Source organism: Terrapene carolina, unplaced genomic scaffold, assembly GCF_002925995.2.
Source record: "Terrapene carolina triunguis isolate 2854851 unplaced genomic scaffold, T_m_triunguis-2.0 Scaffold405, whole genome shotgun sequence".
NCBI classification, from domain to species: Eukaryota; Metazoa; Chordata; order Testudines; family Emydidae; genus Terrapene; species Terrapene triunguis.
In genome coordinates this window covers 212,430-213,179 of record NW_020664756.1, presented here as the reverse complement: position 1 = coordinate 213,179, position 750 = coordinate 212,430, and the positions used below count along the sequence as shown (strand labels likewise).

Genomic DNA, 750 nt, shown 5'->3' with positions numbered 1-750 from the left:
AGCAGTGTCCAGGCGGAGTGGACCCCGCTATGGCTGGGCGGGATCCCTGCAGAGACGGGGCGGAGCGGACCCCGCTATGGCTGGGCGGGATCCCAGCAGTGTCCAGGCGGAGTGGATCCCAGCTTGGCCAGGTGGGATCCCCTGCAGAGACGGGGCAGAGCGGACCCCGCTATGGCTGGGCGGAATCCATGCAGTGTCCAGGCGGAGTGGATCCCAGCTTGGCCAGGCGGGATCCCAGCAGAGACGGGGTGGAGCGGAGCAGACCCCGCCGTGGCTGGGTGGGGATCTCACGCAGGGGGCGTGTAATTCCTGGGGGCCGGGCGCGGATTGGCCGGTGGGCTGGGGGGGTAAAGTGGCCGCACTGGCTCCAGCTCCCCCCCTTGGTTGTCTCTCGCCCTCTCTCCCGCGCTGACACTTTCCCTCTCTTCTTCCCTCCCTGCTGCGCTGTGCTCGGCTGCCCAGACCAGTCTTTTGAGGACTCCGACAAGTTTCACCCCCCTGCTCGGTCGCTCCAAGGACTGGCCTATTCCTAGACACAGTACGTCTCTCCACTGGCTCCCCTGCCCCGGTGTGAGGAGGGGGGCCGCCCCCCTGCTCCTTGTGGGGACGGGAAGCTTTCGCGTTGCAAGCCGGGCTGGGGGGGACCCAGGCTCGCCCAGTGGCCTCTCCCCATCGCTGGTGGGAGCGGGCCCGGCCCGGTGACTAGGGCATTGGCCTGGGGAGACTCAGAGCCTGTGACTGCCCCAGGCC

At 68.8% G+C, this 750-nt stretch overlaps 1 protein-coding gene across 1 annotated transcript in view; it reads left to right on the top strand.

Moving 5' to 3' along the window:
- Positions 1-541, top strand: part of LOC113407803 (transcription factor COE1-like) — a 67,481-nt gene extending 66,940 nt beyond the window's left edge. The window contains exon 12 of the mRNA XM_026658182.2: positions 463-541. Within this exon, the coding sequence (XP_026513967.1) occupies positions 463-533 (71 nt within the window). The 3' untranslated portion in view covers positions 534-541. The remainder of the gene's footprint in view (positions 1-462) is intronic.
- The last annotated feature ends 209 nt before the right edge of the window (positions 542-750 follow it).